The sequence below is a fragment of the Macrobrachium nipponense genome, chromosome 32 (genome assembly GCF_015104395.2).
Source record: "Macrobrachium nipponense isolate FS-2020 chromosome 32, ASM1510439v2, whole genome shotgun sequence".
In the NCBI taxonomy this organism is placed as follows: domain Eukaryota; kingdom Metazoa; phylum Arthropoda; class Malacostraca; order Decapoda; family Palaemonidae; genus Macrobrachium; species Macrobrachium nipponense.
Window position 1 is genome coordinate 12,586,738 of NC_061094.1, and position 15,380 is coordinate 12,602,117.

The 15,380-nt window shown below is 37.5% G+C and overlaps 2 protein-coding genes across 3 annotated transcripts in view; one reads left to right on the plus strand and one right to left on the minus strand.

Moving 5' to 3' along the window:
• Positions 1-8,731, plus strand: part of LOC135207363 (glutamate receptor ionotropic, delta-1-like) — a 37,773-nt gene extending 29,042 nt beyond the window's left edge. Inside the window, exons 4-8 of the mRNA XM_064239091.1 lie at positions 1,782-1,999; positions 2,307-2,487; positions 5,206-5,305; positions 6,240-6,369; positions 8,210-8,731. Of these exons, the coding sequence (XP_064095161.1) occupies positions 1,782-1,999; positions 2,307-2,487; positions 5,206-5,305; positions 6,240-6,369; positions 8,210-8,332 (752 nt within the window). The 3' untranslated portion in view covers positions 8,333-8,731. The remainder of the gene's footprint in view (positions 1-1,781; positions 2,000-2,306; positions 2,488-5,205; positions 5,306-6,239; positions 6,370-8,209) is intronic.
• The window catches only part of LOC135207224 (B9 domain-containing protein 2-like), an 81,947-nt gene that overhangs the window by 52,902 nt on the left and 13,665 nt on the right, over positions 1-15,380 (minus strand). The gene's annotated exons all lie outside the window — the stretch shown is intronic.

Genomic DNA, 15,380 nt, shown 5'->3' on the forward strand with positions numbered 1-15,380 from the left:
TATTAAAGGACATTTTTAGCTTAATGCATATGTAAATATGTATGCATGTAAAATACATGCAAATTTAAATTTGAATGGGAAACAGACAACAAAATTATTTTGCTTGATGTTTTAATAATCAGAGACACGACAGAATACAAATTTACCATATCACAGAAAACCAACGTTCTCACTTTCATACATTCACTACTTTAGCTATCACGACATTCCTATCAAGATGGGCGTAGCCAGCAACCTATTCTTAAGAGCCTTACAAATTTTTTCCCCAGATTTCCTGGAAAAAGAATCTGAACTAATTCGTAAGCACCTTTCGTCTTTAAGGTATCCTGACCATATAATTGAGAAAGCAATTCACAAAGCAAACATAATTTTCTACCAACTCCCCTCAAGACAAAATCAGAGAGACACCCAACAATAAAATAAAAATTCCTCACCTGGAGAGGATTAAGACAGCAACCCAGATTCTTGGAAAATCTAACCCTTTTGCATTTACTTACCCAAACACCTTAGCCAAATCCCTGATTAACGTCCAACAAAAGACTTCCCCCAAGGACACAGGCGTCTACGAAATCCCATGCTTGGACTGTGACCAATCTTACATCGGTTTAACAGGAAAATCACTTCCCCAGAGATTAATACAACATAAATGGTCATTAGGTCTGGACAACAGAACTCAGCTATTTTCAACCATATAAATAAACATAACCACAGAATAAAACGTAATTTGTCACATATAATTTATAGCAGCAACTGTCAGTACAAGAGTCAGATGATAGAATCGGCCTTGATTACACAGAGACAGATAATGTACATCTCAAAGGCCACACGGGATTCAGATGTCACTGATAAATTTTTCATTCAACAAACGCTTAAGAGGATTAAAGAAGGATTATCAGTGGGAGTGACCTAAATTGGCTTAACTGTGGATGGATCTCCTGGTATAAATTCCATCTTTTCTGTAACTTACCTCTTCATCTGCCTGAAATATAGTATTTTCTCTCTATATTTTGGCATTTTTATGGACTCCTTTTAATGGATGGAATTCAGTTGTAACAGAACATTTTTACCAGTCATGTATACATGTGTGCATATTCATATATATAAGTATGTATGTCTCATATTTATTTACATATATGTGTAGGTGTATTGCATAATTATGTTTGTATATGTGCCTGTGTGTATGTGTCTCCTACTGCTATGAGCCAGTTCCTTATTACATACAAAACAATTATGTTAATCTTGCAGCATCACATATTCTGGCACATAATTATGATGAGTTTCATGTGATGTTAATTACTGAGTGAATAACTATAATAATTTTATTATGAACCACTTCACCTGATAATTAGAAACTGATTTGGTTGTATAATTACTTGAACAGTGATGGGCTTCATAGGAGATTGTGATAATCTCGAATTACAAATTGAAGTCATAGAATTAATGGAGTCGAGAATGATAAGCCAGAAAGCAATTGAGTCTGACTTACTACAAGCGACGGGCGATATAGTGTCATTGAAACTGGAATAAACAATCTAGGCGAGAACCCAAGCGCAGGGACCTATGAGGTCATTCAACGCTGAAAATAATGTCCAAACAATTGTTGAGAGAGGGTGGAGAGTAAAGATGGGAAGGAAGAGAATATGAACGAAGGTACAGTATAGGGAATGTAAGGGGTCACAGTAAGTAAGCAATTTCAGAAATGGAAACATCATAGATGGCGTTGCAGCAACATGTAAGGTGAGAGATATTAAAACAGATGTCGCTTGACTTAAATTTTGCAGATGTGGAGGACAGACAGAGCCTGGCGTGGGAGCGCGTCATGGTCTGCTTCTGGGCTCTGGCAGTGTTCGTCATCTTCGCTTCGTACAAGTCCAACCTCATGTCGCTGTTGGCTGTGAGGTACATATCAGAGCCATACCAGACCTGGCGGGATATGGTAGAAGACGAATCGCTCACCATCATACAGTTTGCGAACACCGCTCAGACGCAGATTATATCGGTAAGGAATTTTTCCTTTTTCCTTTCATTTGCGCACCTTGTCAGTTGAGGAAAAAAGAGGTTGCTGGCGTGAATTAAATTGATACAATGAGAAATGCTGTTTGCACTTTGTAAACATATGTATAAGGTGGAAATTGTGGAATGCCCCAAGTATAGATACCTCTAAGGGTGAGTGAGAAGCAAGGAAACCTTTCAGGTATACAATGATCGCTCGTGAGGATCCAGTGTCACCTACACGTTAGTATATGATCTCTCTATTAATGTTCAAGCTTTGTATAACCTAATCCACCTGTTCTTCACGAAAACAGGCAGCAGAGTCGGGCATATTCCATGACGTGGCAGAGGCCGGGAAGAGAGGCCATTACAGGCTAATACCAGTTCCAGGCTTCGTACCTGTAGTCGATAAATTGGTCTCGAGGGGTGACCACGTCTTCCTGGCACCTTTCCTCATGATGAAATTGTTTCTGACGGAGGACTACATGCACAAAGGTAAGTAGGTTTTGCTGCTGGTCTTCTGCTGTGGCTCTTGGGGCTGAGTTCAACTCTTGAGGTTTGTGTCAGTTTGACCCAAAGTACAATGCAATATTATATTGTTGAGCAGTAATGCTTAGCTCCAGCCAACAACAGCTGTTCTTTGAGCATGTGTGTAATTGTATACATATTTCAGAGACTGCTGTCTCTCTCTTCAGGTAGGTAATGAATGAGAAAAGTTACAGAAAAGGAATATTTATACCAAGAGATCCATGAACAGGTTACCTGTTTAACTAGGTCACCCCAGTTCATGATTTCTTGGTTGAAGGAAGATCTTATCTATGATATCAGAGGCGCCCTTTGCAATGTTCATTACCTGTCGTTATTTAATCAAGGCTGACTCCACCATCTGGCTTTTGTACAGACATTTGCTGCTATAAATTATATGTGACAAATTCCAGTTTATTATGTAGGTATGGTTAGTTATATGGTTAAAAATAGCTGAGCTCTGTTGTCCATACCTAACTGACAGTTTAAGTTGTATTAATCTCTGGGGAAGTGATTTACCTGTAAAACCAGTATAAGATTGGTCACAGTCCAGGCATGGGATTTTATGTACTCCAGTGTCTTTGGGGATTGGCTTTTGTTGGACGTTAATCAGAGATTTAGCTAGGGTATTTGGGTAGGTAAAGGCAAAAGGGTTAGATTTTCCGAGAGTCTTTGTCACCGTCTTAATCAATCCTGTCCATATATGAAGTTTTCATTTTATTGTTGGGTGTCTCTCTGGTCTTGTCTTGAGGGGATCAGTAGAACATTATATTTGCCTTATGAATTGCTTTCTCAATTATATGGTCAAGGTACCTTAAAGATGAAAGCTGCATAAAAATTAGTTCAAATTCCTTATCCAGGAAATCTGGGGAACAAATTTGTAAGGCTCTTAAGAATAGATTGCTGGATATGCCTATCTTGATAGAAATGTCATGTCAACTAAAGTAGTGAATGTATGAAAGGGAGAATATTGGTTTTCTGTATATGGTAAATTTGTATTCTGTCATTTTCTAATTATCAAAACATCAAGAAAGGGAATTTTGTTGTGTTTCCTATTCAACTTAAAATTTGATGTGGGCCACTAATGCATTTAATTTTGACAGGAATTCGTTGAAATTGACCCACCCATTATCCCAAAATGTTAGAATATCATCTAAATTGTCTTCCATTTGGCTAAATGTCTCATGCACAGCCATTTTTTTGAAATTGGTACAAAATACTGCCTTTTCTGTAACTTTTCTCTCATTCATTACCTACCTGAAGAGAGAGACAGCAAATATAATTCTTACTTTCTATATTTTGGGGTTTTCATGGGCTCCTTTTATTAGATGGAATTCTGTTGTAACAGAAAATTTTTACCAATCAACGTTTTTACCAGTCACACACACACACACACACACATATATATATATATATATATATGTAAGGCCTAGGGTTTTTGATTGATAATATATTGTCCATGTGTTCTCTGTGACCTATGGAATGTGGAGAACAGTGCAGGAGCGGCGACCCGAGAGTAGCTGAACAATGAGTTTCTAGGGATGGCGTGAGATAAAAATGCTTAGTTCGACAAGTCAATGTACTGAGTTTATTAACTCTTCTCAAAGTGCCTTTGTGAAACTGGATGCAACTAGTGTTGCGAGGCGCTAATGAACTGTGCGTTCGTATGTCCCGTGTGCGCCTCTTACCCCTTTAAAAATAGTTTCATACGCAAGTCTATGGGAGGATTTTTGACAGAGGGTCTTCAATGAATAGGCAAGATGCCGTGGTGTTCGCCGGGGAGTTTTTATTAACTGTGTTATAGTGGTCCGGTTGCTTGGGAGAGTGTTGAAGTACTTTAGCCAAAGACTGGCTTATTATCTGTTTGACATTTTTTATGATAATATCCAATATTTAGTCATTGATTGTTAATCTTATGTGTGTACTTACCGGAATGTGTTCTGTATCTTTGAAACAGACGATTCTGGAAATGGAGGGGGACAAAGAGTTCCCAGATGGGTGTAGACTTTTTTGGTGACTAATGATTACTATTAGACATTTTACTATTTCGGGGTTTTTTGAGTTAGTCTGTAAGACTTGATTACTTAATTGATTATCCATTATTTATTCATTGTTAATAAATGTTAATGTTATGATGCGACTCTCTCATTTTCATTACCTGTTAGAATGGAGAGAAAGAGGTGGAGAGAGAGAGAGGTGTCGACGCTAGAGTTGCCGCCGAGAGAGAGAGGAGAGAGAGAGAGAGACGAGAGAGAGAGAGAGAGAGGCTGTGTGTAATGCTGTGTGTGGTTTGCCTTCGTTTCGTGTCACATGCTTACCTAATGAATAATGGGGGGGGGGAATCCCCCCATTACATATATATATATATATATATATATATATATATATATATATATATATATATATATGATAAAAATCCACGTAAGAGGGTGAGTGAATTTTATGATATTCTCAAGCACGCGGGCTTTCTTGTTATATTGAATGCACACACAAATATATATATATATATATATATATTATATATATATGTTATATATATATATATATATATATATATGTGTGTGTGTGTGTGTGTGTGTGTATACATTTGTCTGTATGCTCTCACTATTGGTGTATAAATGCACATAAAGTTGATGATGCTTCAGAAGATGACTTCTAGTCATCGACTTATTTTGGTGTCTTTTTCAGGGAACTGCAAGTTCTATGCCTCGAGCGAAGGCTTCATGGAATCCCACCTAAGTCTGGTCTTCCAAAAGAACAGTCCTCTTCGCATTGCCATGGACAGAAGGTAGTTTGGATGCTATTGGGACAGACGTCCTTTCATTGACTTCATTTCTTGATTATTGTGGACAGTATTTCAAAGGCTTTCCTGGGAGTTTTCTGAATGGTATAAAAAGAGCCAAGAAAGAGCTCGATTAGTTAAATGAATTAAAAAGCCAGTATGAAAGGAAAGTGGTTTGCAGATTATGATTTCAAAGTCTGCTGAATAAATAAAGTTAGAGTAATATCCGTTTTGCAGAATTCTGGCGTTCACAAACTAAATATGGATTCTGTCATCGAACTCACAATAATCACATGTAATTCCAACTATGGTGTCATTGAACATTCATGGTTAATTATTCTATGACTGTAATAAAGTACAACGGTTCTTAGACCTTATACTTTATAGCAGTCATAAAATAGAGCATGATTCATTTACAGTGATGTCCTATTCTGTGTTTTATTTTATAAGTGTAATAAAATATTGTATTTCTTAGCACAACACATGGAACTTCCACAAACTTGATGGATGACAAGAACAAATAACATGCATTATTCATTATTTATTTGTTAAGCCCTCTGTATCTATTCAGCACTAAATTCAATTTCTAAACAAGATTCCATTGTCCAGGTTCCAACGCTCCACCCCTGAACCCTCACTGCAGTCTTTATCGTTCCTCTAGGCCTAGTGAACACAAAAGGAATCTTGCCTACATAATTATCAGTCATTTACTATAGCTAAAGTTTAGACACAGATTTGGAATGAACACTTTCTAATGAAGACTTTCCGAGATAAGTCACATCTTCAGAGAAAGCAAACTTCTACAATTAAACTTTCATAAGAGGATTTAAGCAACCAGGTCATTTCACTAAGATTCTCATGAGGAATTTTTCTTTCCCAGCTGAATTTCTGCATCATAAAGCTACACTGCCTGAAATGGGATAAACGCCTTCCATTTCAGGATCAAAGGAGCAATCGAGGGAGGACTCTACGAGTACTGGATCAGCGACGCAATCCCCAACGTGGGATCATGCAAGCGTCCCCCGACGAAGATCACCGTCCAGGAATCTCTGTCCATGAACGATTTGTGGGTAAAGTCAAGTCGAGCTGAAGTGTTCACTATATTAGATTCGCATCAACCGTGCATAGAATGTCTAGGCCAGTCCCTTACGACGCTCCTGATTGGCTGTTGATAAGCCAATCACAGGGCTTGAAATTCTCAGTCTCTCGAGAGAGTTCACATAGGCAGGAAGTATGTTCCACCTCTACTGAGGGATACTTTTGAAAGAAGTATCCCTCAGGAGAGGTGGAACACACATCCTGCCTATGTGAACTTTTTCAAGAGACTGAGAGTTCCCAGCCCTGTGAGTGGCTTATCAACAGCCAATCAGGAGCGTCGCAAGGGACAGGCCTAGACATTATATGCACAGTTGATGTGACTCTACTATAGTTCCTTAATTACTAAGAAGGTTCCCCATATAGCTTTAATGGCATCAGTGCTCCTCACACAGTACACTGTATGCATTACCTATTGGTTCTTTGCAGCGTCCCTTCAAGGACCCTGGCTGCAACCCCTTTCATTCTTTTCACTGTACCTCCTTTCATATTCTCTTTCTTCCATCTTGCTGTCCACCAACTCCTAACAATTGATTCATTGTGCAACTGCCTTGGAATTTCCTCCTGTTACACCTTTCAAACCATTGCATTCTCAAATTCCATTTCATCGTTGAGTGACCTCATTGGTCCCAATGCTTGGCCTTTGACCTGAATTCTATATTCCAATAATATAGCTTCATTACTCACGAAATTAAGGTTGGTTATACATTATTCACTGCTCCTACAGTGGTTGCAAACAGTAATACCATACTGTGGTATCATTGGCGGAAGAAATCCTTATGTAGAGTTTTCAACGCCTTATTTTAGTGAAATAATATGAATTGCAAACGGGTCTGTTCTCTTAAGACTGATGATAACGACCATGAATATATATATATATATATATATATATATATATATATATATATATATATATAAATATATATTATACTATATATATTATATATATATATATATATATATATATATATAAATATATATACACTATATATATATATATATATATATATATATATATATATATATATATATATATATATATATATATAGTATATACGTATAACTAAATCACGAAAATTTGGTAGAAACCACAAAGGAAAGTGAACGATGGAGTTTGCTGCTAAGTAAAGGACCTCTAATCGAAAGGTCTCGCAGCACGCTCCATTGCTTCACTTTCCTTCGTGGCTTCTACTTTTATTTACATACATACATATATATACTTATTATATATATATATATATATATATATATATATATATATATATATATATATATATAATATACATATGCAGAAGCTAGGTACTATGATGACGTACCTCTAAGTAAATGGGGATACAATCCACAATGATGTAAACTCCTTCTGTAGTGTCATAAAATATATATTTCTTGATGGTCGAAAGCTGTTCCTGTACAAGAAATATCTATTTTATAAAACTACAGAAGGATTTTACATCACTGTGGATTGCATCAACACATATATAATATATGTATATATATATATATATATATATATATATATATATATATATATATATGTGTGTGTGTGTGTGTGTGTGTGTGTGTGTGTGTGTGTGTGTGTGTACTTAAATGAAGTTAATTGCTCACAAATAAAAAAAAATTTCAAAGTTTTTTGAGTCTGCAGGAATAAGAATAATTCTTGTCGAAAACAAAATTTATTTCATGAATTTCCAAATTGATAAAAACTACTTATGAATGGCACTTCTTCGAATCTTCCAAGTAGTGTTAGCGCTTCTAAAAAAAATAAAAAACGGAATCCTCGTAACGTTAACAACCTGGTCCTTGTCCTTTTTTCAGGGGATGTTCGTGGTCCTCGTGGCCGGTTATGTGGCAAGTTTCGTGGCCTTCGTGTCGGAAAAGACGGCTGCTCAACTCCTGACTCGTCACAAAGAAGAGGAACTGAATCTGCTTCATGAGTGATTTTGTCTCAGTTGCTGGTCTCGTTGGAAACAGACCAGATGTTTTCGAAGTCTCGGGTTCCTTGACATCAGTGCGAAATGGTAATTTTCCTAGACAACACATGGCGTGACGTGATCTCCAGCGTACTCGGAACACTTGCAAGAATTTCCCCTCACGCATAAGTTGTAGACATTATGTTCCTAAAGTGGTCTTCGTAATTAATAATCATAATTTAGTAATATTTAAAGCAACAAGGATCAAATAAACGGGACAGAAATTAAACATTCATATACTCTCAGTTATAAGTGGAAACACAAAATAATCGAACAGAGACATAACTTAGATTCAGCACACCAAATAAATTAAAACGTGCTAAAATCTATGGTCAAATACAGCGTTGTTTAACCAACGAAAATTTAAATAAATACGCTATATTTTATTAGAAATAATTTTTCTGTACTGATTAGCATGCTCAATATTTATTTTTTACGTTTTCATTCTAATAAATATATCACAAATATCCTCTCCTAAAATTCCTGTATCTTTAACTCAACGCAAAACTCCTTTTTTCAGACCTATTTAGGCTCTTTCATACACCTGTCTACTCCCCAACAAGGACATCAACAACATCAAAGTAGTTTGTAGGCCAGCTCCCCGAGTAATCGAAAATTGTTAACTGTAGCTTTTTTAGTGGTTCAAAAACGGTTAGAACTACTGAGCTGTGATGTCAAATATTCTGAATAAAAGGAAAGTGCCTATTACATCACAATTATATGAAATGGTCATTTTCCTAAATAAAAGTAAAAATAACATTGTAAACACTGTAACTTCTGAAGGTCCATTAAGCACGTTCATGATATTAAATATTCTGAATGAATGGAAGGTATTATAAACCGTTGTTTTCTGTACGTTCAATTATTGAGAGTCGAAACGTAGATAACTAAACCTGTTCCTATCTTTATTTCCTTTCTCACAAGAGGAGAATTCGACCACAAATTATCAGAAGCTATTGAGAGCCACTTGAGAAAATATCACAGTCTCATACAACGTTTTATGGTATGGCTATGAAACTCTAAGCCTTGGACCTTGAAGGTCATCTTTTTGAATATTTATGATAGACCGAGCCATGGCCTGAAGTTTATCTAGGTGTATAGTAATCTGTCGGCTGACGCCAATTATTTAATTAATGAATATTCTCGCCCAAAAGCTCGAGTGTTTTATTTCTCCCTACGCCATGACCTGGGTTAGACAGGTACCTATTATTCATTTATTTTTTAATTCAAGGATAACAGGCTCTAGCAAGTACAAATATAAGTTGAATTCTAGTTCTTCATCTAAATACATACATGCATATAAATAGTACATACACACACACACACACACATATATATATATCATATATATATATATATATATATATATATATATATATATATATATATATATATATCTATATATATATATATTATATATACGCTAACTGGTAGACGTAGGTGATAAGTTTTGATGGCACTGAATACCGTAGTCTACATAACAACAATGATAAAAAAAAATCTTCAGGTATCAATTCATTTTTTAGTTTTCTGTAAAAGAAAACAAAAAGAAAACTATGAGATGTCTTTGCCTGTCCGCCCTCAGATTTTTAAAACTTCTGAGGCTAGAGGGCTGCAAATTTCTATGTTGGTCATCCAACCTCCAGTCATCAAACATAATGAATTGCAGCCCTCTAACCTGGGTAGTTTTCATTCTATTTCAGGTTAAAGTTAGCCATGATCGAGGCTGAGAGTTTCATGGGGCGTGCACGCTGTACAGATAACTCAATTGCGCTGGCGAAACTTTGACGCATTTTATATTTGGTTACAAACTAATCCACTTAGATAGCGCCTCAATCGAGGATACACTTAGATAGAACCTCAGTTAAGGATATACTTAGTTAGAACCTCAGTAGAGGATATACTTAGATAGAACCTCAATAGAGGATATACTTAGATAGAACCTCAGTAGAGGATATACTTAGAACCTCAGTAGAGGATATACTTAGATAGAACCTCAGTAGAGGATATACTAAGTTAGAACCTCAGTAGAGGATATACTAAGTTAGAACCTCAGTAGAGGATAGACTTAGATAGAACCTCAGTTTAGATATACCTTAGTTAGACCTCAGTGGAGAGGTAACTAGTTAGGACTCAGATTTTAAGACTTAGATAGAACATCAGTAGAGGACCACTTAGATAGAACCTCAGTTAGAGGATACCACTTAGATAGAACCTCAGTAGAGGGCTACACTTAGATAGACCTCAGTAGAGGATATACTAGTAGAATTCAGTAGAGGATATACTTAGATAGAACCTCAGTAGAGGATATACTTAGATAGAACCTCAGTAGAGGATATACTTAGATAGAACCTCAGTAGAGGATATACTTAGAACAGCGCCTCAATCGAAGATACACATAGATAGTGCCTCAATCGAAGTTAAGATATTCCTTCTCATTTCTTATCGTTTTCGTCAACGTTTTTATTTCTCTCTCGATCTGTAAATGAAGTCGTTGCGTTGAGGAGACAGCTATCCTACTGGGAAGCCTTTCTAGAGGAATATACAGAAAAACGCTCTGGATGTAGCTATACCATTAAGGCAAATACTAACAAATGGCAACCCTCAGTCTAAGTGGTTCAACAGAGAAATTTAAAATAAAATAAAAGAGAAAGATTGCACAAATCAATGAACCAAAACGCAACACCAGAAGAAGCAAGCAGGCATACGGAACTCTATAGAATGGCGGATACATTAGTAAGAAATGCAAAGATATATGAGGATAAGAGGTTTGCATCAGTTTGTAAAGAAAACCCAAAATAATTATTTGCACATATTACTAGTAGGAAACCAATAAGAAAATAGCATAGGTCCCCTAAGGGACAATAGAGGTAACCTGGTGAACTCAGACTTAGAAAAAGCAGAGTTACTGAATAAGTTTTTTACTAGTGTTTTCACAGTGGAAGACACTACCTCAATACAGGAACCTGCTATTAGATATGAAGGAGCAGAACCGTTGGGGAAAATAATATTACAGAAGAGGACATTAAAAACAAAAATGACAAACTCGACAAGTTCAAATCTCCTGGTCCGGATGGGATTCATCCAAGAAAAATTAAAGTGCTAAAAAATGAGATAGTTCCTCACCTATATAAACTCTACAGAAAAAGTGCAGAACAAAGAAAGGCACCAAAAGGATGGAAACTAGGTAATGTGGCCCCAGTTTACAAAAAAAGGTCCAAGAGAAGAGCCAGGAAATTATAGACCAACCTGTCTAACGTCGGTCCCTTGTAAGATTTTTGAGTCCATAATTGCAGATCAAATTGTGGAGCACATTGATAGAAACAACGTGTTGTTAAACAGCCAACACGGTTTCAGACAAAACATATCCTGCCTAGCACAACTCTTGGAGTTTTTCATAGCATGCTTGGTATTTACGACAGTAGTAGAGTAATAGACATACTTTACTTAGATTTCCAAAAAGCCTTTGACAAAATTCCACTCAAGAGACTAATGACAAAAGTTAGAGCTTTAGGAATTGTATGAGAAATAGGAGACTGGATCGAAGACTGGCTAACTTTTAGAAAACAGAGTCGTGAAAAATGGCGAAGAATCAGAATGGACAATTGTAACAAGCGGAGTTCCCCAGGGTTCTGCCCTAGGCCCTCTCTTGTTTTGATTTACATTAATGACATTAATTTAAGTTTAACTAGCTGGGTAGCCAAATTTGCAGATGACACCAAACTAGATGTAAATGCAGCAGACCCATATACAGTGGAAAGTTTACAAAATGAACTAATGAAAATAGGAGAGTGGTCAAAAAGATGGCAAATGCCTCTTAACTTGGATAAGTGTGAAGTGTTACAATTAGGAACAAACAACCCTCATGCCAGCTACATCCTGCTTGGAAATTACATAAATAGTGTAGAACAAGAAGAGGACCTTGAAGTCATTATTACCAAGGACTTAAAATCCACAAAACAGTGCATAAAAGCTGAAAAGAAGGCTCAGAAACTAGTAGGATGCATAAAGAGGCAGTTCAAGTACAGAAACAAGGAAACGGTGCTGCAGCTCTACACATCAATAGTTAGACTTCATCTTGAATATGCAGTGCAGTTTTGGTCACCAGCACTAAGAAAGGACATAAATAGATTAGAAGAGGTACAAGCAAGAGCCACAAAGTTAATTGCATCCATCAGGCGAATGGGTTACCAAAGACGACTAGAGAGCCTGAACATGTATGGCTTAGAAACACGACGATTGCGAGGAAAACTAATAGAAACATTTAAAATACTGAAAGGCATAACAAAAGTAGACAGTAACCTATTTACGTTAAACGAAAACCAGACATGAAAACCGTGATTTATATGTCGTTTTATATCTACTTCGCGCTACTTCGGGAATGTCCCCACCGACTTTTGTAGCGGTTTATTTTATTTTGTATTTATATATATCTATATATATATAATAGTATATATATATATATATATATATATATAATTTATATATATATATATAATATATATATATATATATATATTTATATATATATATATATATATATATATATATATATATATATTATAAATGCATACATATATTTTAGATTGAAATTGGAAGAATCACTCAAATGCAAGAAGACGCCTTTGCATTCGATCTTGTTTCTGAACCTTGGGCGACATTCGCCTCCGTCAGCCGTAGCGAACGGTTCCCAATGAAGCCAGACATTCGAAGAAGGAGCACTTCAAGCACGACGCTCTGCTGAACTCACAGGCCTCGCAGCCTCCGATAAGGACAGCCATGGTCTAGGTCTAGGATATACGATACCTAGACCGTGAGGACAGCCTCTGTCGGGGATAAAATCACGAAGCTTGTCTGGGATAATTCGGGGCTATATTGCACTGCTTGAATAGCAGTGCATTGAGCCCTCACTTTCTATAGTAGATTCACATCACCCGTGCATTTGATGTCTAGCCAGTCCCTTACGACGCTCCTGATTGGCTGCTGATAAACCAATCACAGGGCTGGAGACTCTGTCTCACTCGAGAGTTCACATAGGCAGGATGTATGTTCCACCTCGCCTGAGGGATACTTTTGAAAGATGTATCCCTCAGGAGAGGTGGAACATAGATCCTACCCATGTGAACTCTCGGAAGAGACTGAGAGTTTCCAGCCCTGTGATTGGCTTATCAACAGCCAATCAGGAGCGTCGTAAGGGACTGGCCTAGACATCAATTAATGCACGGTTGATGTGAATCTACTATAGTAAACTGGCAAGCAGAGTTCATCCACACGTGCCACTGGTTTTATTCTGTCCTCATCTGATTTATGCTTGAGCTCCGAATACGCTGGGCAAAATGTAAGGGAATATATTGAAAAACATATAAGTAAATAAAATAAAAAATAATTCTTCACAGCGATAACTTTTATATGAAATCATTCAAACTTTAGGTTCTTTGGTGACGAGAAGCAGCAAACTCCACAGGTTCTCTGTAGCCTCTTATTCCTTTGGTATACCTTATTACGCTGCTCTAAGAGCAAGAACCCGCGCTGGCATAAGGCCAGCTAAATCTAAAACTACGAAGAACAGAGCTAAGTCTCTCTTAGACGTATATTGATTTATTGCAGCCTCGTTCCACGATAATGGCGCCGTTTCATTGACATTGGCGATACTCAAGAAGTTCTGTCGTCTAAGGCCAAAGTCTAGACAATAATGACAAAACTGTGACGTGTTACGTTACGAACAAGATCAACAAGATCAGCAGTTACATGACACGACCCTTAGTTTAAAGTTGGTAATACGCGAACTATAAATATCAGCTGTTTGTCATCCAGAGGACCAAAACTCATCCAAAAGAGACAGTTTTCGAAAGAGAAAACCCACTGGAAAAACTGATCATTCGTCACTGAGGGGAACAGGCGCAAGAAAGGCATAAAAACCATTCGCCTTTAGTCACAGCATGACTTTGGGGAGGTCGAAACGCTCATGATTCTTCAGTGGGCTTTTTCATTCTGTTTGACTGGGGCAAATCCACCTAGACTAACTCTCTCTCTCTCTCTCTCTCTCTCACACACACACACACACACACACACACTTAGTCCAAATAAATTTCTTTTCTGTCTGTTACCAATATAGAAAAAACTTTAATATACGAAAGAGAAACTGCGACACAGGAAGCGAGAGAAAACTTCCTCTTTCCAGCATCGGTGTCCTTGCCGCCTCGGGTTGGGTTGAGACGCTTTTTGGTATCGAATCCTCGGCTGAACGCGCTTTTAAGGGCGACTCCCTCAGTAATGCTTCGTGACCTTAAAGCGACACCCTGCAACCACACGTTCAGATTAGACGTAAACAATAGAAAAGAAATATAGTTTGGGCGCACAAACCCACACACACAATATACCAACAGGGGATTAATAATAAATGATAAGTGGTTCGTCATCTCACGGGCTCGAACCGTTGACACGGGAACCAACATGAAGCCATCTGACCACCACCACTGCCAATTGCGTATAGGCTACTTTACTACCTGTTGTAGCGCCTCAGTGGCGTGATCGGTATGGTCTCGGCCTGCTTGCCCGATTCTCGGGCATTCCACTGAGGGGATGAGAGATGTGTATTTCTGGTGATAGAAACTAACCCTCGACGTGGTTCGGAAGTCACGTAAAGCTGTTGATCCCGTCGCTGAATAACCTCTGGTTCCAAGCAATGTAAAAACATCAAACAAACAAAACTACCCGTTGTGCTGAATCGTGGGTAAACCCCCAAGGATAATAAGCTTCTACAACCTCGGCAGCTCTATACACAAAGCTCATCAGCTCAGTGTCAAACACCTTTACATACACTGCACCATGCATTTCTACTGGCCTCCCTCCATCGCCAGGTCCACTCCATATACACAGCTTTTTATAGAACTTCGTCTCCTCCTTCCTCCTCAAACGCTGGTACTGTAGTACGTCTTTTCATCATCATAAAAATCTCCATTCTTTCCACTAAACTAAACCATCTACACATACTTTAATCTAACACCCATCTATCT